Source organism: Carassius gibelio, chromosome A1 (genome assembly GCF_023724105.1).
Source record: "Carassius gibelio isolate Cgi1373 ecotype wild population from Czech Republic chromosome A1, carGib1.2-hapl.c, whole genome shotgun sequence".
Classification (NCBI taxonomy): domain Eukaryota; kingdom Metazoa; phylum Chordata; class Actinopteri; order Cypriniformes; family Cyprinidae; genus Carassius; species Carassius gibelio.
The window spans coordinates 25,182,122-25,205,844 of NC_068371.1; the positions used below are offsets into that span (position 1 = coordinate 25,182,122).

General features: G+C 35.4%; 3 protein-coding genes, 1 non-coding gene and 1 pseudogene across 5 annotated transcripts in view; 2 read left to right on the forward strand and 3 right to left on the reverse strand.

Moving 5' to 3' along the window:
• LOC128016563 (neuronal membrane glycoprotein M6-a) overlaps positions 1-955 on the reverse strand; it is a 74,084-nt gene extending 73,129 nt beyond the window's left edge. For both annotated transcript variants that reach the window (XM_052601178.1, XM_052601195.1), the window contains exon 1: positions 862-955. In XM_052601178.1, the coding sequence (XP_052457138.1) occupies positions 862-955 (94 nt within the window). The remainder of the gene's footprint in view (positions 1-861) is intronic.
• A 4,006-nt stretch (positions 956-4,961) lies between these two features.
• On the forward strand, positions 4,962-12,748 carry LOC128016578 (WD repeat-containing protein 17-like; annotated as a pseudogene).
• A 438-nt stretch (positions 12,749-13,186) lies between these two features.
• Positions 13,187-19,209, reverse strand: LOC128016585 (ankyrin repeat and SOCS box protein 5). The gene is made up of 7 exons (XM_052601218.1): positions 18,907-19,209; positions 16,304-16,383; positions 16,083-16,190; positions 15,227-15,377; positions 14,962-15,096; positions 14,616-14,807; positions 13,187-13,821 (listed from the first exon to the last, which is right to left on the reverse strand). The coding sequence occupies exons 1-7, from the start codon at positions 19,028-19,030 to the stop codon at positions 13,685-13,687; spliced, it is 927 nt and encodes a 308-aa protein (XP_052457178.1). The 5' UTR covers positions 19,031-19,209; the 3' UTR covers positions 13,187-13,684.
• LOC128021259 (U1 spliceosomal RNA) lies at positions 17,227-17,390 on the reverse strand. The gene has a single exon (XR_008185500.1). It is a non-coding gene; the product is annotated as a U1 spliceosomal RNA (small nuclear RNA).
• Positions 19,210-21,382: 2,173 nt separating the features above from the next.
• On the forward strand, positions 21,383-23,522 carry LOC128016592 (signal peptidase complex subunit 3-like). Its single transcript, XM_052601227.1, has 5 exons — positions 21,383-21,643; positions 22,066-22,139; positions 22,750-22,826; positions 22,995-23,110; positions 23,313-23,522. The coding sequence occupies exons 1-5, from the start codon at positions 21,501-21,503 to the stop codon at positions 23,443-23,445; spliced, it is 543 nt and encodes a 180-aa protein (XP_052457187.1). The 5' UTR covers positions 21,383-21,500; the 3' UTR covers positions 23,446-23,522.
• The last annotated feature ends 201 nt before the right edge of the window (positions 23,523-23,723 follow it).

Here is a 23,723-nt window from a genome sequence, read left to right on the forward strand (position 1 = left end):
TACAAACTGAAACAAGACAATCCTTAATGATCTTCCTAAAAATTCTGCTTTATCAATGTCCTTTACCTAAAACTAACAGCTTACCTAAAATGAAAATTATATCATAATTTACTTCTTGTTTCTAATTATTATATATATATATATATATATATATATATATATATTATGTTTTTTAATTCTTTTACAAAAGCTGTTTGGAACAATGACAACTTAAGTCACCATATTGCATCTTTGCTCTAATGTGAATGATGACTGTCATAATAACATATCCTGTTATGCTCCACAGATTTTTGCATTTATATATATATATATATATACATATATATATATATATATATATATATATATATATATATATATATATATATATATATATATATATATATATAAATGCAAAAATCTGTGGAGCATAACAGGATATGTTATTATGACAGTCATCATTCACATTAGAGCAAAGATGCAATATGGTGACTTAAGTTGTCATTGTTCCAAACAGCTTTTGTAAAAGATTTAAAAAACAATGATGATTAATAATTTACCTACATCTTCCAAATGTATTTCAATTATTATTGCAATCACTACATTCCTGTGAGATACTTAACATTTTTCAGTTTACATTATATACTGTAAACTCTCAGCGCTTTCTCTCAGTAAGTGGCAACTTGTTGAATCAAAACAGTTCAATCACACGGCGGCAGCTGCTTGACAACAAGTGTAAAAGTAGCAGAAAAAGACCTTTGACATTCTGTCATTCTCCCTACTGAGTGGTCGTACTTGCACTTCACACACCTCGGTCTATTTTGGCAACTTTTCGAAGTCGTCTTCCCGACCTCAAGTTAAAACGACAAAGCAATGACTTACCCATGTTTGAGACTAAGAGCTTGACAATTCGGTAAGTTCCACAGCTGAAGAGTTTGACAGTGAGAGCTGGTAGTGCGACCGTCAGTATAGTCATGAGGTGACGTCACCATCACTAACGGGCGGGGAGAACTTATCAATGGCAAGTTGTTTAATAAACCTCATGAACCTAAATTCTCAAAACGTACTCAATTTTAGAATATAAAAGCTATTTAAATAATTATTATATCATTATTTGTTCTATTTTATAACTGAAAATGCTTTGTTAATTATATTATGCTTTGACTCCTTGTTATGTGTCATTCCTGTTATACAGTGACTTTTATGTCTCGATTTATTTACTCATATTTTCTCTAAAATTAGTCACATATTTATAAAATATGGCTTAAATTGTATATTTAGGTCTTCTTTATGACTTAAACCGACATTTTAGAAACTACTTTGTATTTTACACACCTTTATTCAATTTTATTATGTCCTCAGTGCAAAGTAATCTACTTCCACAATAAATATAAACTATGAAATGTTTGGCACACTTTTGTCTTATTTTTTGAGGTTAGGAGCACTAACAGCATATACTGTATATGTTTTTGAATAATTATTATTATTTTTATTTTTTGTTTGCCACCCTATTGGCAGAAATGGTGGGGGGGGGGTAAATTTTCTTAACAATTAAAACATATTCTATTCATCAATAATAGTTTTGTTATAGTTTAACACTGCCAAACAAAAACCGTAAAATAAAATTACAGTGTTTATTTTTATTTCATTTTTTTTAAATGAAAAAAATATCGTTTTTGCACTTTATTGGATTTAAGATATTTTACTTTAATTGTAGTTTTTGTTTGGCAGCCATATACATATTTGTGCATTGATATACCAGGAGATAACTACTACAAAAATAACTACAAGAACTAATTACAAAAATAAAAATAATCTAATTTTTAGTTTGTAGTTCCATATTCACATTTTGAAAATATTTACTACAAATTATTTATTTTTTTTCATGGCCGTGGGAAGCAGTTACTAAGGTGTGAGGTCTCATTGACCCCCCCGCCACCTTTTTATTTTTCAGTATTTTCTCTGAACACACCCTTCTATGGAGTGCAATGGTACACATAGTTATATAAGTAAGGTTAGCAGTGCTCTCTACTGGTATAATACAGGTATTGCACTCTCCATGAGATAATAGCTGCACTGAATAGACGAATAGTCCTTTCTTACAGTAACAGTAAGCAGATATAATCTTTATGCAAAACTGTTATGGTTTATTACCGTTTTTTATTATAACTGCCATGTGCAGCAGTCGAAAGGGGTGAAAGTTCGCTAATGAAACTCGATCTCTTTGTGAAAAGACTGGCGGATAAATAATGGATCATAATTCTCCCTTACACAGCCTTCACAGGAGGATATTCTAGCCAACTGCACAAAAACTGCAACAATTGCTTTATTTATTTATTTTTATTATTATTTTGTTGTCGTTGTTGTTGTTGTCAACGAGAAGTGTCCAAACCCTTGGACTACAAATACGAGAAAGCACAAGCACCTGGGCACCTCCCAGATTGAAGATTACATGGATATTGGCTATGATTTATGGAAGCATATGGGTAGCATTATTCAATTTGGGATGTAATATGCAAAATGACAATGCAATATGTAAAATGGCAATGCATTTCTGTATTTACATTTACATTTTCCAATACATCTGTGCAACGTTTGGTGCAAAATGAAAATGAAAATTAAATTACATAATTTTCATTTGCCATTTACTACACCAGTTTTAATATGTAAAATGAATATTAATTTTAACGCTTTATAAGTTGCAAAATTAAAATGAAAATGTATTACAGAAATGATTAGATATGTCTAACATGTTAAAGCAAAAACTGTGGCAAAATGATCATTTAAATGCTATTTTTCTTAATTGCATTAACACTCACAGTCAAGACATTTACGATTGCATTTTCATTCGGTGTCCCGCAATAAATGTAGCAAAATTCAATGTGCACATTGAAAATGCATTCCGAGCCGATCACGTGTCCCCGCCCTCGCGCCACGTCAATCATTGTGTGAACAAGGCGGGGCTTACAGAAGGTCAGAGACTCAAATCTCAAGGAGCGGATTCAAGTGAGACAATATGGACAAGACAGTTGGTCCGTGTATGTTTTGATCATATCGGTTTATGGCTTCAATATTTCATTCGGACTTGTGGGCGGAGCTGAAACGCTGCTTTCATCTGATTGGTCGAATCGGATCGGTTTTCATCTGACAGCCTTCAGCTCGGTCTTGTCATTCTTTCAGACAGAATAAGAGTCAGTGCGAGTGAAGCACTGAAATGTCTGAAACCACTGCTCACTGTTAATTAGCATAATATTTGAATCAGATGTAGCTGGGCACATAATTCGTGCTGCTGAGACCTGCAAATTATTTCTAGGTTGTAGTATTGTATGAATATTGTCCCACTGATAAATACAGTGCAAATATTTCTGTCCCTTTGGATAACAGTGAAGTGGAAATAAATATAGTTAAATTCATGAAATAAAATTAAATAGGATTTTTTGGGAAGGTAAGTCTGGCCAGTTATACAAGCAACACTAGTCAGACGAGTCTGAAGGTCTGAGCTGAATTGGGTGAAACATTAAAGTTCTAGTCTGTGTCAATTACTCTCATAATAAATAATAATAATAATAATGCTACCTGTATTTTTCGGTATAAGTTACATCAGTCCAAAAATACGTCATGACGAGGAAAAAAACATATATAAATCTCACTGGACTATAAGTCGCATTTATTCAGGACCAAGATAAAACATTACCGTCTACAGCCGCGAGAGGGCGCTCTGTGGTAGGCTACAGGAGCACTGAGCAGCATAGAGCTAATTTTACTATTTTTATTTAGAAATGTAACTATATTCATTTTTACAATTATTTATTAATGTCACACACACACACACACACATACCTAGTGCCTTATGACTTAAAAGATGAGAGTGGTAAATGTTATAGACATGGAACTGTTCAGTCTATTGTTGATTTTTATTTCCACTTCACTGTTATCCAAAGCGACAGAACTATTTGCACTGTATTTCTCAGTGGGACAATATTCATACAATACTACAACCTAGAAAATAATTTGCAGGTCTCAGCAGCACGAATTATGTGCCCAGCTACATCTGATTCAAATATTATGCTAATTAACAGTGAGCAGTGGTTTCAGACATTTCAGTGCTTCACTCGCACTGACTCTTATTCTGTCTGAAAGAATGAAAAGACAGAGCTGAAGGCTGTCAGATGAAAACCGATCCGATTCGACCAATCAGATGAAAGCAGCGTTTCAGCTCCGCCCACAAGTGCGAATGAAATATTGAAGCCATAAACCGAAATGATCAAAACATACACGGACCAACTGTCTTGTCCATCTTGTCTCACTTGAATCCGCTCCTTGAGATTTGAGTCTCTGACCTTCTGTAAGCCCCGCCTTGTTCACACAATGATTGACGTGGCGCGAGGGCGGGGACACGTGATCGGCTTGGAATGCATTTTCAATGTGCACATTGAATTTTGCTACATTTATTGCGGGACACGGAATGAAAATGCAATCGTAAATGTCTTGACTGTGAGTGTTAATGCAATTAAGAAAAATAGCATTTAAATGATCATTTTGCCACAGTTTTTGCTTTAACATGTTAGACATATCTAATCATTTCTGTAATACATTTTCATTTTCATTTTGCAACTTATAAAGCGTTAAAATTAATATTCATTTTACATATTAAAACTGGTGTAGTAAATGGCAAATGAAAATTATGTAATTTAATTTTCATTTTCATTTTGCACCAAACGTTGCACAGATGTATTGGAAAATGTAAATGTAAATACAGAAATGCATTGCCATTTTACATATTGCATTGTCATTTTGCATATTACATCCCAAATTGAATAATGCTACCCATATGCTTCCATAATGATTTGCGTTGATTGATCAGGCAAATGACCAATCAGCGTTCAAAAACAGAGACAGCGTTTGACGTCTTGCTTCGACTTGCCCAATCGTCGCAATGAATCGGAAGCAGCGTTGACAAACTACATAAACAAGAGTTTGTCCGTCAGTTACACATAATCTCAGCACCAGGGAGCTGTCCACTGACACAGAGAGAGGTAAGCGATCATCATCATTCAGGCTCACGTTTCACTTCTGTTTTCAAAACAAAATTCAACTACATTCGCTCATTTTCCACAAAAAGAGACATTTGGATGCATGCGCAGCTTCTTAAAAACTACTTTTTGCCAACCCTGCTTACACGGACCGGTCCGTGATCAAAAATTGTCCATAATTGTCGCTGTAAAAAAAAAGACATGAAAGCAAGAAAAAAAAAAGCACCGTAGAGAACATAGAATCGTTTTATGTACTTTTGAGAGGGCTTCTGTTGACTGAAGGTGATTGGGAAGAACTCCAGAGAAACTGTCATTGAGGGAATGCACCAGATGCTCTATTAGTGCTGATAGTTGTCTGCTAATGCATATCAGAGCCTCGTCACAGATTTCATTATGCTTTTGAGCATCTGAGCAGACAGTGGGCAGTGAGAAATTAGATACATAATCAGCTTTCTCTTGCCAAGACGCATAGACAAGCAGGACTAATGGCCAGCTGCAGCGCTTCTTGAGACAGGTGAAACTGGACAGGCAGCCACGCAGATATCCACTTGACACGTTGGCTCACTTGTGAAACACGCTATGAGACCTCATGCACGGTTCATATTAGAATAGTTTGCATGCGTATGTTTGGTTTTTGGCATAGGCTGCGCAGAATTGGTAGTTCTGTTGAGTCACTTTATTAAAGGTGGGAAAGTGTGCCCTCTCTGATATATCGTAAGAGATCTGCTTGATGCAATCACAGTCAGATTCTGGAGAGTTTACACTTTCATTTGTAGTAATTGGTATTAAAAATAACCACACTTCATAAAACACATTTACATACAGTATTATATATTGTCAGTACATGTTGGTTTTGTAAAGACATCAAAACATATTTATTTCTTGAGTGTAGATTGTGCCATGGTGCCTGGAGCTCCTCCTCTCCTGTGTGGAAAAATGTCCAAAGATATCAAACAGGAGCTGGATAAGATCTCTAGTGACGTGCGCATGAAGAAGCTCCGATGGTTCTCGGAGAGTTTCTCAGTGAGTCAATCTCAACACAGAACTTTCACAGGACTTTATTTAGAAGTCTAAATAATAGGCTATTTGTTCTCTATTTTTAGCCTCCAGGTGAGAGTTATAACCTTTGGGATTTGGTTGCTGTAATCAATGGACAGGATGATAGTCTTCTTCCACAGAACTATGGACAGGGCATCATGCATATGAAACATCTGGTCCTCTTCAAAACTGTGAGTGGATAAAAAGTGATGTAACATCCTAATAGTGTCACAAATGAAATGTAAAATTAAGTTATTTCACTGTTTCTGTCCTTACTGTAGTCTGAAGCACAAGAGCTAAGAGTAAAGATGTCAAAGTTTGGGGGTGGTATTGGAGTGCCCAGTAAAGAGGAAATGCTCAAGAATGCAGCAGAAATCCATATCAGACTTGGTCAAATCCAGAGATACTGTGAGCTTCTGGTGGAACTAGGAGAGGTAAAGTGTGAAAAGCCATGTACATTTTTTATACATTCATTACATCCATATGCTGCTTAAGTAATCTATTTAATATCATATCAATATTTGCTGACGGATTAATTGTGTTTAATGTTTTATTTTATTGTTTTAGTGTTTTTTTTTTTTTTTTTTTTTTTGATAATTTTATAATCATGCTAAGTAACATTGACAGCCCTAATAAACTGATATTAATGCGCTACCATACAAATGTTTGGGATCAGTAAGATGTTTTAATGTAAAAAAAAAAAAAAGTATCTCTCTTTCAAGTAGGGATGTGCCTGAATAGTGAATCAGAATATGGAACGACACAGAAAACAGGTAGCCCTGTAGGGAATATCCAAGTTTTCATTGTTATATGGTAGGGGGCGATTTTACACATCTTCTTTGTTTACCACTGTTATATTTAAAGTATACTTAAAAGTATACTTTTATATACTAGAAAGTTGGACAATTTAGTCCCAATGAGTATTTTAAACAGTACACTTATAGGTATACTACTAGAACACTGATATTTGTATACTTATAGTACTATATAAAGTATACTTTAAAATGTACTTGAACTTTACTTAAGTATACTTAATAAAATAAAGTTAAAGCATACTTCTTTTCGGGGAAGGCAAACACAGGGCTATTTATACACAAAAGCAAACTAATCAATTAAAGGAGACATGTACATGAAATCAATCACACACTGAATTAACAAAGAAACAAATTAAAACCCAAGAAACATTACCTAGAAACTTGCAAAAACCAATTCAAAACAAACTCAAGCACAAATGGATTTTCAGCAGCCATTAGTCCCATTTTTGATCAATTTAAAGCATTCTTTGCTGAATAAAACTATTAATTTATTTATTCTTACTGTCCCATTTTCTGATATGGATGGTCCTTTACTTTTCTTTGAGAGCTAACTTTCTGATGATTTTGGATATTTAAGATGTTTTGTTTTATATGTTTAGTGGGAGAAGGCCCTTTCTGTGGCCCCTGGTGTCTCCTTGAAATACTGGAAAAAGCTTATGCAAAGGTATCTCCTATACTCGTTTGTATTTTTAAAATCAGTTGTTGTGAGTGAATTGCCTTTCATAAACTGCTTAATACAGGAGAGCAGACCAGCTTATGCAAGAAGGCAATGATGATGTCATCCCGTACTGCATCGCCACTGGTGAGGTGAAAAAGTTGGTGAATTTCTTCACCTCTAGAGGTCAACTGAAAGAAGCTGTGCTGGTGGTTCAGGTACAGAAATCTGCTTTCTTTTTACCCATTTTAGAGTTGTTGTAAGACTGTGAACCTCTGTGCTCAGTGTCATAACAAATGAGGCTATATTATAAATGAGAATATGCTTTGTTTTATTAGGGGGCTTGTGAGGGCAATATTTATGGTTCTCAGATCACATCAATAAACCATGCCGCAAACTCAGATAATGATAACAAGGGAACTTTTGACGCTCTAGCAGTTAATAAACAGAACTGCTTGCGTCTTGCGGAAGAACATCGTAGCCGGAACTACTTCTCTCTGTTTATGTCTATGAAGAATCACAAAGTTACTGGGTTACTCCGCCGCGCTAACCCCGAAGCAATCTAAAATAGTCAGAATATAAACACTTATTATAGGTGCACCCTAGTGATTCAGGACAAGCCAAAAACACAGTTTGGAAAATGGATTCATGGTGTACTCGCTTATTATATACATTTTTCTACATTTTGAACACAAACAAACACGATCCTACAGAAATCAATCTAATATACTGATTTGCTGCTCAAGAAACATTTATTATCATTATCAATGTTGAAAGTAGTTGTGTTGCTGTTCAGAAGAACAGCATTTTAATGTAGAATTTTATTTTATCTTTAATCAATTTAAAGCCTACTGGCTTAACAAAATAATAATCTTACTGACCCCATATATAGAGTGTTTAGGTAAGAATAAAATAGATCTTTTATTTCCTTGTGTCAGCTGGCTATGGCATCTCTGATCAGAAGCAATGAGCTGGAGCTGGCAGTGTGTGTGAGCACAGTCCTGGGAGAATCCAGTAAAGCCACCCACTATGTTCTGTAGCTCTTGTACTACTGTACCTGGTAAGAATAAATCTGGTCCATGAGATCAGTGCATCTTTTAAGTTTTTTTTTCAAAAGTGTCACAGTTTGCACACTTAAATGCAACCCTTTTCTTATCATTGGTCATGTAAAGAAGTGTTGACATGATTCTGAAAGTCATCCTTACTGCACTGCCATTATATTTTCCATTTCCATCTCTCTCTAGCTTTCCATCTGTGGCATACAGGTATTTTCTATGCCACTTTTTGTCACTCAAATTTGATTTTGTTAATGTACATCCGGTGTATATGCTCAAATCCTTATTCATAATAGTTTATCTTTCTTAATACTATAAAAAATAATTGACCAAGTTGTGATGCCCCCTCAGGTGTTCATCTGTTGTCATTTTTCAATGCATTCATTCAACTTTAACCACCCATTTTAATGTAACTAATTATTGATTTCCTTTATTCATAGGTGGCACTTTAAAATGTTTAGATTTTCAATAAACGTATCCTTTTGTCATTTACTCACAGTCGTGTTCCTAACCTCTTTGACTTTTTTCCTTTATGGAACGCAAAAAGTGGACAGTATTCTTTTCACTTTTTTTACATTTAAAAATGAAAGTGAAAAATTTTCAACAGCACTCATTTAGTCTTATGACTAGAATATTCGGAAACTCACTTTTTGTGTTCCACAGAATAAATGGCATGTTTGTCCACTTTTCCCCTGTACTTCACTCATGCTGCATTGGGTCTTCTACTCCCCAGGGATCTTGCTGCCAGATTACTCCAGATGATCCCTGATAACGAGATCTTGTTAGCCAAACTGTGTGCCTTCTACCCTGGCAGCTCTGCCGAAATCAACGACCTTCACGAAAAGGTAACTACTTCATTCATACATACCAATGCTCCACCTTAACCAAATAAAAACCATTCACACATTGAGTGTGAAGAACCAAACACCAGTGTATAGTGTTGTTTAAGTGAAAATGGTACATTTTTCTGGAAAGGCAGATATTTATTTAAGAATATTGATTTATAATAATACTCTTCATTTTTTTTTTTTTTTCAGGGTGGTCTACCGACTTTAGAGGAATGTAAAGAACTTGCTGAAAGTGCACATGCTGAGGGAGAACTCCTTCAAGCAGTAAAGTATTACCTCCTGAGCCCAGAACCAGAAAAAGCTCTTCCCATTGGGATCATCTATGTCAAAGGCGAGTGTCTGTTAATGCATCTGTGTCTAACTTTTTTAACTTCATATTTCATGGCAGTGCTATTTCCAGTACACGCTCATTATATATCATATCATATCATATCATATCATACATACAGTGCTTAACAAATTTATTAGACCACCTCTCAAAAACATTTTAAATCTAAAGATTGTATTGTTATTTATTGAGCAAATAAACTAAATAGTCTTTATTAACACATAACAACAAAACAATATATATATATATATATATATATATATATATATATATATATATATATATATATATATATATATATATATATATATATATATATTGTATTCAAGTATAGTACCAGCACTGTATGAATGCACAAGGTATGTTAACTGTGGGATTTAGTAAAAGTATTTAGGGATTTATATTAACTGAATTACTGGTGGTTGCAGTTAATGACTAATTGAGAAGATAGACAGAGAGAAGTAGCTGTGCCATTGCAGATAGAGCAGTTGTCTATAGAGTTGGACGCCTGGAGAACCTGCACACAAAGTCTGTACCACAGTTCTCTAATTCATAATGCAAAACAGGTCTGTTTCAAGACCTACCTAGTCAGTATTTTAAAACATCATATGCCATTGCAAACAACATGCTGCAAAATTATGCTTCCTTATGTTGCACCGTTTCCAAACCAGGACCATATTTATCTCTCATGGAAACAGCAAACTGCTGTTAGGGTGCTGCCTTAACACTTGTGCTGTGCTGAAAATCCTCTACCTAATTCGGTGTTCTCTGTCAAAAACAACCAGCCATTTAAATTGCTTATAAATCTAGGCATTTGTATCATGAAATATTGGATTCAGTCTTTTGTTAACTTTTTTCTTTCAGTTCGCACAGGTTTTGTATTAATTTTTGGAATTTATTGATCATAGGCTTCATTAATTTGAGTTTATATCTGAGACCTTAGGCCTGGTTCCACAGATGGGGCTTAGCTTAAGCCAGGACTAGGCCTTAAGTTAAATTAAGATATTTAAGCAGCTTTTACAAAAAAAGCCTTAGAAGAAAACGTTACAGGTGTGAATCTTGACAAGGAACGATGGCACTGATATATTTTAAGATCTGTCAGAGCAAGATATTTTCAGTTGAGACAGCTTTAACCTGCATTTTAGTCTGGGACTAGTTAAAGCCTTTTCTGTGAAACCGGGGGTTAATGTTTGAGTGGAAAAAAAGTTCATTCATTATTCACCTCGAAAAAACTAAGTTGGATAAGCTCACATCAATGAAGCCTACAATCGGTCAGTTCCAGAAAAATAAATACATAAATAAAACCTGTCCTAACTGAAAGAAAGCAAGATTGAATCCTGTCGATCTTGACACGAACATGGCACTTTTTTTCCCAGTCATTTTTGCCAAAAAGTTTTACCCTGTGTGAGCATATATATATATGATTCAAAATTAATAAACAAAACATGAGGGATTAGCCCAAAATATACTTTAGTTTGGACTTGAAAGGCATAGCGTATGCACATATAAACACATAGCATATCACAGTAGACTCGATTGGATATCATTTAATAGGAACATAGGCAGTAGACATCAAGAAAGGTCACAAGGTTTTGCAACAGATCTAATAACTCTAAATCTGAAAAATAATCTATCCTTCTCGTTCTCTCTACACATACACAGAGTGGCAGATGACACCTCGTACACTCCACCATCTGAGGTCCAGAAAACAGAGTACTGCCAGCTGTTGAGTCGAATGAGAGAGGAGCCCTTCAAGGGCCTAAATGGTCCCGACTATGTCACTGGCTCTAACTTGCCCAGCCACTCTGATTTCTTAGAATCATACAGAATACAGGTGGCTTTCCTATGGGTAGTCTTGTATTTTAGCACTACACAAATATCACTAAACTTATATGCCTTGCCTTTATTTGCTTAGCAGGGTCCAGCATTCTTCCTGGAAGATGACAAATCAGCCATTTCACTAAATGATGCCCTGATGTGGGCAAACGTAAACCCGTTCTCTCCGTTGGGGACGGGTATACGAACCCTTCTGAGTACAAATACAACAAATGTGAGCAGTATTCTTGCTGGTCTGGCTCTTGAAAGGCGACAACTTTCCAGTTTTCTCTCAGAAAGCTTGATGTATGTCGAAACAACATTATTTGAGGCTTGATTTTGACAAGCAACACAGAGACTGATTCACTTTAAACATAGGCAAGCAGAACAATATAGTAAACAAAAACATGTTAATTTGATGCAGGCCAATCTAATAAGAGCACCACAGCTAACTGTTGTATAAAGATATATTTATGCTAGATACAGTAATGATGAATGTTACACATGAGGCAGGATATTTAACACCTTTCTTTCTCATCCTAAGACACAAGCAAGTTCAAGTATTCAGGTTTAGATGTCATGTTCAGGTCTTAGGGTTGAGATCTATAGCCCAAAGATTGTCATTCTAGGTGGTACTATCACTGCAATTATGTAGTATGAGCATTTTCTTTTCTTTTTTTTTGGAGCCTGAATGTTATGTAGAAGAAATTACAAGGTATTCATCTGTACATGTTTGTTGGTTTGTGTGCGTACTTGATTTTTATGCTGCTTTGACATTGAAACTATTTGCTATGTCAGTTGTCTGTCACATATGAACTGAATATATTTACTGACTACTAGTGAATATACACCTTATTTAATAGAACCAAATACTAGTTTGAAATATGAGTTTAAAATCTCATACTGTAACAATCACTGCTTAATTTCATTCGGGAACTATTATAAATAGATATTTAAAGCAGGTATGAGGCCAGTTGTGCAATATTTGTTCATAGAATATGGTAACACTATTTACTGTTAAATTAAAAATATATCTAGATGAAATTAGGCAATACGTTTGAGAAACTGCACATATAGAGTGAAGAAAGTTTAGAGGAGTATATCCACTGTTTTGGAGGAATTATTTTATGAAATGTTGGTTTTATGTTTGAAAATACAGATAAAGAGACTATTTTCATCAAATTTCATTGTGAAATGTATTTATTTCTATATAGTTCTAGAATTTATGTCTGAACTGGGTGTACATAGCATATCGATATGATAATTGTTAATACGCAACAAAGAATCGTTGAATGTCATCTGTTGATCATGAAGTAGAGTCAGGCATCCGATTAACTAGGACTGGTCCAAATTCAGCATCCTCCAAGTGTTTAATCTGTTTAGTATGACCGATGATAACATAAAAGTGCAAGGAGAGATAAAAGCAAGACTGTCAATAATCACCTTTTTTGTGACTATGATTTGATACTGTAAGTCCTATTGAAAAGATGAAGTGTACAAGACATCCCATGATTTTATTTTTTCTTATGAGTAGTGTGCACTACATTGAAGATGTCAAAAGTAATTAGTTCATTAATCAGGATTCAAATAATTATTAGAAAGGAGACCAATTAGACAATCAAATTTTACATGTCATTCTTTATTTGTCTTGTGTTAACAGGTCAGGATGCAACTTGGGAAGCTGTGAAAATACAGATAGCAAACTGAAGGGTTGTACTTTTGGGAATTATTATTATTTTTATTATTATTACTTTGATTAAAAAAAATATATAAAATTCACTATATTGACATGCACTTTAATAATTTCATCCTGACATGATCAATTTGAATCATATTAGGCATGCTGTTTATATCGACATATAAGAATGTGTGGGTTAAAATGACTAAATTTACATTAATCTTGTGAAGATATTATTTACAAAAATATAACTTCATTAGATTCACAAAAATATCCAAGTATAAAAAAAAAAACGTTTGAACTTGAATAAGTAAAATGATTGGCTAGCATGATTTTGTTTTTTGTGCGTTGGGGTTCACAAGCAAGACTGCGTGATCTTTTTGTACATTAATGCACTTAATATAAGAAAATGGGGGGGTGGGGTGGCTTTATGGAGGGAGTTACAGAATCTGTCTGTACTGGAGGAAACTCTTGAGCAGAGTAGGCAGTCTGAGGTGGGAAATCAGATGCAGTCTGGATCGGCCCATGTAGTTTCGAATACTCAGTCTACACAGCTGACACAGAGACCGCGGCATGGCTATCAATGAGGAAACAATCAAATTTAGCAAGGATCCCCCTTATTAAAAAATAAAATACACATATTTTTAAACAGCTTTTAGAGTATATGGGCAAAGTGACCCAGCCTAAAATAAGAGCCCATCCTCCAACAAAAAACGACCATATAGGTAATTTGTGCAAGCACCTTATTACGACCTATATTTATGTTTTAAAGTTAAGCGCCCTCTAGCGTAAAAATAATGATAGTATCGTGTTGCATCTGTCATCATGAAATGACGTATAATTAACAATCATTAAAATTAACAATTAACAATTATTAACAATCATAATGCGCGTTTATTTAAATGCAATGTGTGGACTTTTTACACCGATCTCACAGTAATTTGTACATATTTTACTAGTTGGCTTATTTGTTCGAATGACCACACCTAACCCCACCCCTAAACCTACCTCTCACAGAAATCATGCAAAATTGTGATTTATAGAGCATATACATTTTATGAGCATGTGCGTTCTCTGGGATCGTACACATGCTTGCATGATAACATATCGTCATATAATGCAATACTGAGCTTCACGAAACCCGAATTATAGCACAAATAAAAGAGTACGAAAGATTAATATGAAAACATCCTGTTGCCGATAGGGGCACAATTGTAGTATACGCTCTGATGGGTCGTATTTCAGGGATATGAACAAATTACCTATACAGGCATATTGGTTGGAGGACAGGGTTGTAAAATAATCATGCAACTTCAATTGCATTCAAAATTCTGGATCATTTCAAAATCAAAATCAAATGAGCAACATTACCTTCATAAAGAAGGAGCACAGCCTCTGCCGTACTGCTGGGTGGTGCTGTCTCCAGTGGCCTTTGTAGCTCCAGGTTACGAGCATTGATGTTAGCGCCGAAATCGAGCAGCATTCTGATGATTTCTGGACAGTCCTTCTGTGCTGCAGCGTGCAGTGGTGTCTCAAGGAAACGGCCCTTATGCACATTCGCTCCTAAGAAAAACAGATTCAGTTATGATAGGGTAAAATAAAAACTAAAGAACTAAGGTGATATGGTCTGAACTCACGAAAATACACCAAGTAATTTAATTTCTTTTTTTGTGTAGTTTGAACAGTAAAGGTGTGCACAGAGCCACACCAAACTCACCTCCATCCAGAAGTTTCTGTGTACACTGGAGCTGCTGGGAGACACAGGCGATGTAGAGAGGTGTTCCTAGATGAGGTATGTCGAAATCTACATCTGCTCCCCACGAGATGAGAGATTCTATACATGCTGCCTGGCCTGAGACAACAAGAACATCTCTGTTTACATTTTTGTAACATTTGCTATAAATACTATACATTGAAATCAATTGATTTTGTTGTTGTTGTTTTTAGACTGGAGCAGTTACCTAGAAAGCAGAACTGCATACCTTTGCTAGAGGCCTCATGAATTGGCGAAGGCTGGAATGCTTCTGCCTGTGGTTTTGCTCCATGTTCCAAAAGCACTTCTGCGCAGGTGATACTTCCGGCTGAGCAGGCGTTAAACAGCGGGGTCACGCCGTCAATAGTCGTAGCATTCACCTGCCACATACAAGACTATTTTAACACAATCTGCATAAACAGTTCAGTCTGAGCATTGTCTTCTATTATACAAAGATCAAGAAAACACAAAGCCTTTCCTTCAACAATTAAGAAAGCCTGGGGGTCGTTATTACAAAGGGAATTTATCATAAGTTGCTATATTTCAGTAACTACTGTATATGGTGTGGAGATAAAATTCCAATTACATAATTTAGATCACTCTTTAGAATTTTAGTAGGTTCCACATGTCTAATTCAAAATTATAAAAGTTTAATTATTTTGTGAACTTTATCTTCCAACTTAACATTTCATCATCAACATATTTTCGCTATAGCCATAAAACACACACACAAAAAAAATTAAGCACACTGGCAAACATTTAAGCAATGATCTATTGTATAATACATACATACATATATATGTATGAACTGATCCGTGTACTCATGACAACAGTATATTTCAGAAATGTCTAGTCAGGGTACGCTGTGGTTTTTTTAGGGGGCTAGTTGTCATGTTTCTAATATTATAAATGTATGCAATTTATTAAATTAAATATAAAGTATTATGTATAATATTTTACATTTAATTATAATATTTAATTAATTATTGAAATTAAACATTTAAATATTTGATGGGTAAAACAATGGTATTTTGATGTACCTTTTTTAATAATTAATCCTATCTTGTTTAATAACTAAAACTCACATTGGCACCGGCTTCTATGAGAGCCCTGGCACATGCTACATGATCTCCCAGACAAGCTTCGTGCAGTGGAGTCACATGATCAATGGTGATGATATTTGCATTGTAACCCTGGTAATATGGAGGAAAAAACACAAAGTATTTTCTTAGAAATGCTAACATATTAATTTGACCTCTTTTTAAAAATTTCTGTCCTGTGTCTGTATGTGCATATATTTGTAAACCTGTGAGAGAAGAGTCTTAAGTGCCAGAAGTCGACCCTGACACGCAGCTTCATGAAGTGGAGAACGATCCGCCCATGAACCTGTGAACACACACCAAATTATTCTCAGTGATAAACAAATGTACTGACACCCAACTGTTCCCCATGACTAATAAATGCCCTTTCATCTCTCAAAAACTAAGCACCCCAGCCCCCCCCCCCCCCCCCCCCCCCCCCAAAAAAAAAAGTTGCATTGAGTCGATTGAGATTTATCAAATGTTACATTAACATAATTTACAGCAACCATAATTAACTGTATTTAAAAGCTAACCAATTGTTATAAAAGCTCTACCATGTAATTCAAGAGCTTTAAAACACCCACTCATCCACAGTCGGACTTCATATATTTTCAGTACATTCTCAGGTGAGAGTGGTGTAAGTACTGGTGATTTTGACACTGCCCATTGACAGCTGTTGAGCAGAGAGCCTATGAGTAGAATTGCTGAAAATGGCAAAGCATTATCATCTACAATAAGAGTGGATCAGCACTCTAGATACAATAAAGGCTGACTCATTTCAACTGTTGAGTCATTTGGACACAGACTCCCTTGTGTTGCTTCAGTATGAAATAAAAATGAAAACAATAGGAGCAATAAGGCAGCAAATGCAAGAGCTCTCCATTCCTGGCAAGAGGGCATTTTGGATAGCATGTCTTTTCCATCATGTGTTCAAGCAGAAGCCATGTCAGTGTACAAGCATCTCTACCAGCTTTACTCTTCAGAAAGAGCTAAAGGGTCATTCCATGTCGACTCAACCAGAGGTCCATGGCTCTAATTTTTTAATTTTGTGTTATTGTCGGCCCAAGACTCAGGCCCACAACCTTAGGTTTAGGAGTCAAACTCTCTAAGCACTAGGCCACGACTTACCCTAAAAAAAAAAAACTTTAAGGGGAGAGCACAAACGCAGTCCCCCAATACCATAAACTATGCAGTCAAGATTCCCACATTTGGGGAATTTGCAGGGGTCAGCAAGGCCGGAGTGCAATGGATAAGCCTCACTCTGGATAAACCGCCTTCTTGATCATAGTGTCTCCCCTGCCAGGTAAGTACTAGCAGTAGCTCCTACCGTACATTCAGAGTAGATTGAGGAGATCTAAATTTAGCAGGAGCTCAATCTAGCCAAAACAACATGTGACAACTTCCTTCTGCAACTGCCATTCCTGGCACAGAACGAGGCCTAAGAGCAAGAGATTCTCCTACATACCCATGTCTCCATCGCCCTATGCCACATTTAGTCATTGATGCGAATATGCCATAGCCTGTAAATGATAGGACGGCTGTCAACTTCAGGCGCAAAAAAAAAAAAGATGTCATCTCTTTTCAGCTTAGCTGAGCGAGTTACTGCCACTGAGATTTCAGATTGACACCTGGAACTTTAGGTCACAGCCATGCATCAGGAAATTACAATGATACTAGATTACTAGATGCTAGTGTCATTTAATGATGCAGTTTGTGTGGTTTTGAGTTTTCTTGAGCATTTAAGAATGAGTTAAACTACTTCATTATGTCAGAGAAACATACTGGCACTGCTCAGTATGAATGCCCTCTGTTTAAGAGTCTTTACTGAGACTCTGTGAAAGCTTTCATGAATATTTCAGATCCTGTTCTGTTCATGTGACTACAGCTGGGCTCCATGGAGACAAGGACCACTTGTTACTTCCATGCTTAGCCTAAGCAAAGAATATACAAGTAAGCAAGAGAGTACTATTCAACTATTCTATGGCACATGGCAGAGATCCCTCCCCCTACACAGTACAGGGTAAAGGACCATGTCTAATGCATAATGCAGAAGGAGTCCAAACACACAATAGCCTATACTGTGTTTACTTGAACACTGATGGCCTTTCTAAAAGGGTTCAAATGTCGCTGAACTAGCAATAACTGTACCTATAGCTGTGTGCAGCAATAAAAACACTAAAACAACACCAGATTTTCACCTTAAACTAAAAACTACTAGGCCAAGTACACTACATGATAAATACATTACACAGTGAATGCTATGTTCCTACACTTACTGTATGCATAGTCTGCAAATAAGCTAGCCAGTTGTGTATTTCGGTTGTGGGAGATATAGGAAAGATTAACCACGTTTTTTTGGAACAAAATTTTATTTATTTATTTTAGTCCCCCACTGCAAACTATAAATGACCAATATAAATGCAACAAGCGCATACCAGCTTTGCATGACTATCCGCAGTACTTTTTCATTAATTTCATTCTGCTCTCTTGAGAATGATGCTCGCAGGTGTGCGTGCCTCGGATTTACACTGTATGTAATAATATCCATCCTTAGTCAAAGCTCTATTCCATTCAGTTTTAATATTTTTATTTAATAATGCTAATATAATATAGAATAAATATAAAAAAATATTAATGATTATATTAACGAATAATATTGAAAACGTGATTAATAATATAATTTGTTCCTATTATTGATCTAATATTAAATTAATTATTTTTTGTCATTTTAGACAGAAGATCCGCACTTATATACAAATACATTACCGCAAAGTGACAGCGGGGCGCAAAATAAAGGCACATTTATTTATAAATGTCGATAACTCACCTTGACTAATCAAAATACCCCAGCGCGATTTCTTTTTCTCGGATAAATCGTCGACGTCCTTTCGTTTTCTTTTCTTGGAAATATTGTCTGAGTACTGGGGTTCTCTGCGGGGAACTTCAGGCATGTTTGATTCAAAGCGTAAACCAGCAGCGGCCCTCTTTGATTGGCTGCTCGGCTTGTTGTTGTTGTTTCAGACCTCAGCAAGTAGGGTTGGCTGCAGGCTGGAGCAGTGAGCGTGGCGAGATATTAGGGCGTGTCGAAAGATAGGGGGCGTGGATAAAGTCCTTTAATTTAATTGGTTAGGGTTATGGTTGGGGTAGCGTTCCTTCACGGCTCTGGGTTCCGTGTTGGCTACGGCAAAGATTTTGCTTATGAATATTAATCAAGTCACGGTGACGTTGATTGCTAAATTTTTAAGGAGCGTCTGGTCACATAACGTACCTAATAGTCATAAACCGAGCCTTTGCCATAGTAGAATGATAAAAGCCCACTTACTAAGATTACGCCTACTAGGCGCACGTAACCTAACGTAATTTATATTCATGAGATAAATGTTCGCCATAGCACCAAGTCCTCCGTTGAACTATTTATATCTCATGTTAAGATTAGAACGGTGCCACTATTCCTACGCAAGTATCTGTAAGTCAGGATTACGAAAACATTCCCTCGTACACCCTTAACATTTATTTAAAAAAAAAAAAAAAAAAAAAATAGATGTATTGCAAAATTTTGTGACAGTTTTAAATTGTGTTAACATTACGTCACACGTCCTTCTGCGTCATCTAGACCTGACTGACACCCCAAACATTTTTCTGTTGTTGTTGGGGAAAACGGATAATTCAAGCATTCATGTCAGTTAATTTGTTTAAGATTTCACATCAGGTCATTTGCAAAATGAGTGAGAATCATAGCCTACAGACAGAGAAACATTTCCAAAGACAAAATCATTAATTTTTTCTTCAGACTTCAGGCAGCAAAAAAAAAAAAAAAAAAAAAAAAAAAAAAAAAAAAATCTATATATATATATATATATATATATATATATATATATATATATATATATATATATATATATATATATATATATATATATATATATATATATATAATGAATAGACGTGAGGGATGCATTTAGGCTACTATATAGTTTATTGCACCAAAAAAATTTCATTCAGCCATTTAAAAAATGCTATGAGAAAATAACTTAAATATCTTTCCATAACTCTTTGTTGGAAGAACATGCTAACCCAGTTTAATCAGTGTTACAAGCTGGGCCGTGCTGCAGAAGCTTTCTTTTTGACACGCTAGAGCCAGGCAAAGTTTTACCAGTGTGCTTTACAAACAGACATAAAGACCCTATATAGTGACTCAGAACGTGCTCCAACATATGTAGCCTCAATTCGTCCCATTCTTGCCAACTTACTGTGCCCTTGGCCAAAATTGTAGTACTCTGCTGCGATCCGGGCTGCCTCCTTACGGTTTCCTTTAACCACATAGAAGTGGGTCAGTATGCTTAAGCTGATCTTGACAAAAAGTTTAAAGCAAAAAAGGACAAAAATTGAGAGATAGACATTGGTATACTGCAAGCCAAAAGTCCTCCAAAATCTGAGTCATTGCTGCTGCTCAGTGACTGTGAATGTTTTGGAATGGGATCCAGGGATGTGTTTATGGGGATCATATACCAGGCCAGCCCAGTTATTCCCCAAAGCAGCTGGACCCAGAGTAGAGATGAGATTGTCTCATGATACATTGTGACAGCTGTGTTTTCATTACACTCATTACAGAGTAATATCTTCTGATGACAGTATTTTGAAAGTATTTTTGTTTATGCACCATTGCCATCCTAGAAAAAAAATACCATGTTCACAATCAGGCATGATTAATCCAATTATAACAGAAGTTACCAGGATGAAGCCAGAATTATTTGGTTGATGATGTGATCCATGGGAGCTTTATATTTATATTAATTATATTTTTATGAGTATTAATGCAGCGATTTACAATGAAAGTATTTTACAAACATTTAATTTGGCTTTTATATATTTTTAAGAACTTGAAGTGGTCCTTCTGAGGAAATATTAACAACAGCACATTTATAGGAGGTTATTGTACATACATGTGTACTAAAAGACATTATATCAGGTGAATCAGCTTCTCATAAAAGCGTATTGTGAAAAAAAAATAATAATAATTGTATTTTTCTTTTACAAATTGTTTTATTCGGGGGAAAATTCCATATACACAAATGGTCAGGGTCATTTCCTACAGGAGGCTTTTTTAAAAGTAATATAGAGTTTTAATTAGTGGTTGTTATGTACACTCCGGTGCACTTTTTTGTGTTAAATTTAAATGTGTGTATACTTGACCCACATACAAAAAAAAAATAATAATAAAAAACCTTTTGCATTTTGTTGATGAATTCCCCTTCCTCAGCACTGGGTGTCAGTATGCACTTACCAGAATGAAACAGGAAGTAGGTCTTGCTTCCGAGTCAGCTCTTTACTGCCTTACTTCCTGCTCTGAACCGCCGCTCGGAGCGTTACAATATATCTTTGTATTGCATTACATTGTTGTAGTTTGAACTAGATTGAAACATGAATACAGTATTGTCGAGGGCGAACTCGCTCTTCGCCTTCTCTCTCAGTGTGATGGCAGCTCTCACATTCGGATGCTTTATTACCACAGCCTTCAAAGACCGAAGCGTACCGGTGGATATACACGTATCCAAAGTCATGATGTGAGTTAACTGCACCGTTTCTGAATCTGCGTCCACAAGAGCGATATGAAATAAGTGCTTATCCCATAAAAAATGTATTTGATATTCACGAGGCAACATGGTCCCTTAAGAATCATTTGTTTTTGCAGCATATGGGAGTTGTGGATGCTGCTGACCTGGCGGCCTATAGCAGTGCAGCACATCAACTATGCAAATTAAACGAGTTTTGTTCAACAATATTTTGATCTGGATCTGAAACTATAAAAATATAAACATCATTCACTCATATTTTTCCCTGTTAGTATTTTATTTTTGCTATTACTATATTTACATTTGTACATTCTTAAAGCAAATGGTTGCAGGTTTGAATGTAGTTTGTCTTGTCACACACATTTAAGCAGAGAGGCACTTTACTTACCCTCTCTTCTGTCTTCTTTCTCCAGTAAAAATGTAGACGACTTCACAGGACCACGGGAGAGGAGTGACTTGGGCTTTGTGACATTTGACATCTATGCTAATATCCTTTTGACAGAACAGACCAACTGCTGTGCCACTAAATTACCACCATGTAGATGCCTAAATTAAAATCAATTAAATTAAAACAACTACTATGGAACCCTGTTTATGCAATGAGAAATAAATAAATAATAAGTGTAAGTATTGTAAATCACAATTCAGACTTTTTTCTTTTTTTTTTGCATTTTTTAGAGAGAAATTTGTTTTAATTCTTATTTAAAAAAGTTTATATCCAGCCATGAAATTAAAACACAGAAAATGTTATTGGAACTTGAAGTTCTGAGTTTATATTTAGTAAATGCAAAGGAAAAAAACGAAAATTTGTGAGATTTAGCCTAAACTTGCAATACTGAGAAGAAAATTCTGAATTGCTTTCTAAAAAAAATATTTTTGTCCCGTGCTAGAAAAAGGCTACCAAAAGTTTCCGATTTGTAATTATAATTTCAGTTTTCCCTTTATTTAATGTTTCTTTATTCAATGTTTTATATTTTAGTTTTTTTTTTTTTTTTTGCAAATGTAATTCCAGTGTAAAGGCATTTATGCCACTTCAGTGCACCATTCATCAGAATTTCTAAATACCTTTGCATTAGTTGCCTTAACTGCTTTATAACATCTGCAGCCAATATTTGACTGGAATGTAAAGGAGCTCTTTCTTTACCTGACTGCTGAATACTCAACCAAAAGCAATGTAAGTCTTGCCTGCCTCAGTCTATCCAGGGAGTCAGCCTGGTAAATGCAATTAACTGTTTGTTGATGAAAATCTGTTGAGAGCTGGGTATTTGTTGTGTTGTAGATAATAATATTTCAGACCTGCTTGTGATGTACATATCATTAAGGAGTCTTTATCCCATGCTAGGCACTGAACCAGGTGGTGTTATGGGACAGGATTATCTTGAGAGGTGACAACACCAAACTAAACCTGAAGGATGTTAAATCCAAGTACTTCTTTTTTGATGATGGGAATGGTCTGAGGTTAGTTGCTTTTTTATTATTATTTTGGATTTTCTTTCTCTAGTTTAAACTTGCTTGTATGTATGTGTGTGTGTGTATACATATACATGTATATATACACACACACACACACACACACATATATATATACACACATATATACAAACAGGGTTGCACATAAGTGCTAAGTAGATGCACTTAATATCTTCTATTTGTAATACAGGGCAAATAAGAACATCACTCTCACTCTCTCATGGAATGTGGTGCCAAATGCTGGAATCCTGCCACTGGTCATGGGTTCAGGACACAAGAGTCTGGCCTTCCCTGAATCATATGAAACCGCAAAGAGCTACTAAACTGTCCTGGTCCATCCCAAATCATATTTGTAAATGTTGTGCTCTGTACGGGTTTTAATAAAAGTTGATAAATTGTTTTATGGAGTTACTGTTGTTAAGAAAATAATTGCAGCATATATATATGAAGTTATTCTGTTTTTTGTTTGTTTTTCATTATTGTCTCATGCAAATATTAATATTTTTATTATTTTTTTATAAAACATCAGTTTGTCCAAGAAAACTTACATGTAATAACCAGTATAAGGAAGCGCAATCATTCATAACAGGGCTATTCGTTT